The sequence below is a fragment of the Colobus angolensis genome, unplaced genomic scaffold (genome assembly GCF_000951035.1).
Source record: "Colobus angolensis palliatus isolate OR3802 unplaced genomic scaffold, Cang.pa_1.0 Scaffold44, whole genome shotgun sequence".
NCBI lineage: Eukaryota > Metazoa > Chordata > Mammalia > Primates > Cercopithecidae > Colobus > Colobus angolensis.
Genome location: NW_012117821.1, coordinates 1,342,892 through 1,343,393, shown reverse-complemented (window position 1 = coordinate 1,343,393; position 502 = coordinate 1,342,892). Strand labels below are relative to the sequence as shown.

General features: G+C 68.3%; 1 protein-coding gene across 1 annotated transcript in view; it reads right to left on the bottom strand.

Annotated features, from left to right (window-relative positions):
- ABCA2 (ATP-binding cassette, sub-family A (ABC1), member 2) overlaps positions 1-502 on the bottom strand; it is a 21,973-nt gene that overhangs the window by 2,830 nt on the left and 18,641 nt on the right. The window contains exons 41-42 of the mRNA XM_011957400.1: positions 315-471; positions 90-235 (exon numbers count right to left, since the gene is read on the bottom strand). Coding sequence (XP_011812790.1) covers positions 90-235; positions 315-471 — 303 coding nt within the window. The remainder of the gene's footprint in view (positions 1-89; positions 236-314; positions 472-502) is intronic.

Genomic DNA, 502 nt, shown 5'->3' with positions numbered 1-502 from the left:
CTGCCAGGCCCACACACCCCGGCCTGAACGCTGCCCCTGCCCGTGCTCACCAGGAAGTCAAAGGCCAGGCAGCCGCCCCCCCACCCCACCCAGGGCTTACCAGGAAGATGAAGGCTGGGTACCCAATGAGGGCGATGGCCGTGGAGAGCTTCCGCTTGTTGCCACCGCTGTAGGTGCCGGCCGGCTTGTCTGCATACTTGGTCAGCTCCAGCTTCTCCAGAGCCCACTTCACCACCTGGCCGAGGAACGCAGATGTCAGCGCAGGCAGGGCCGCCCAGCGCGCTGGCTCCCTGCCCCACCCTGCAGATCCTCACCCGGGCCTCATCCTTCCAGGATATCCCACGCAGCCGCGTGTACAGCTGCAGGTGCTCCCGGGCCGTGAGCTCGTCGAACAGCGCGTCGCACTGCGGGCAGTAGCCGAGGCTCTGTTGCACCTGGAGCAGCTCCTTCAGCACGCTGGGGACACAGCCGCTGTCAGCGCGTGGGGACGCGGCGGCCCCGC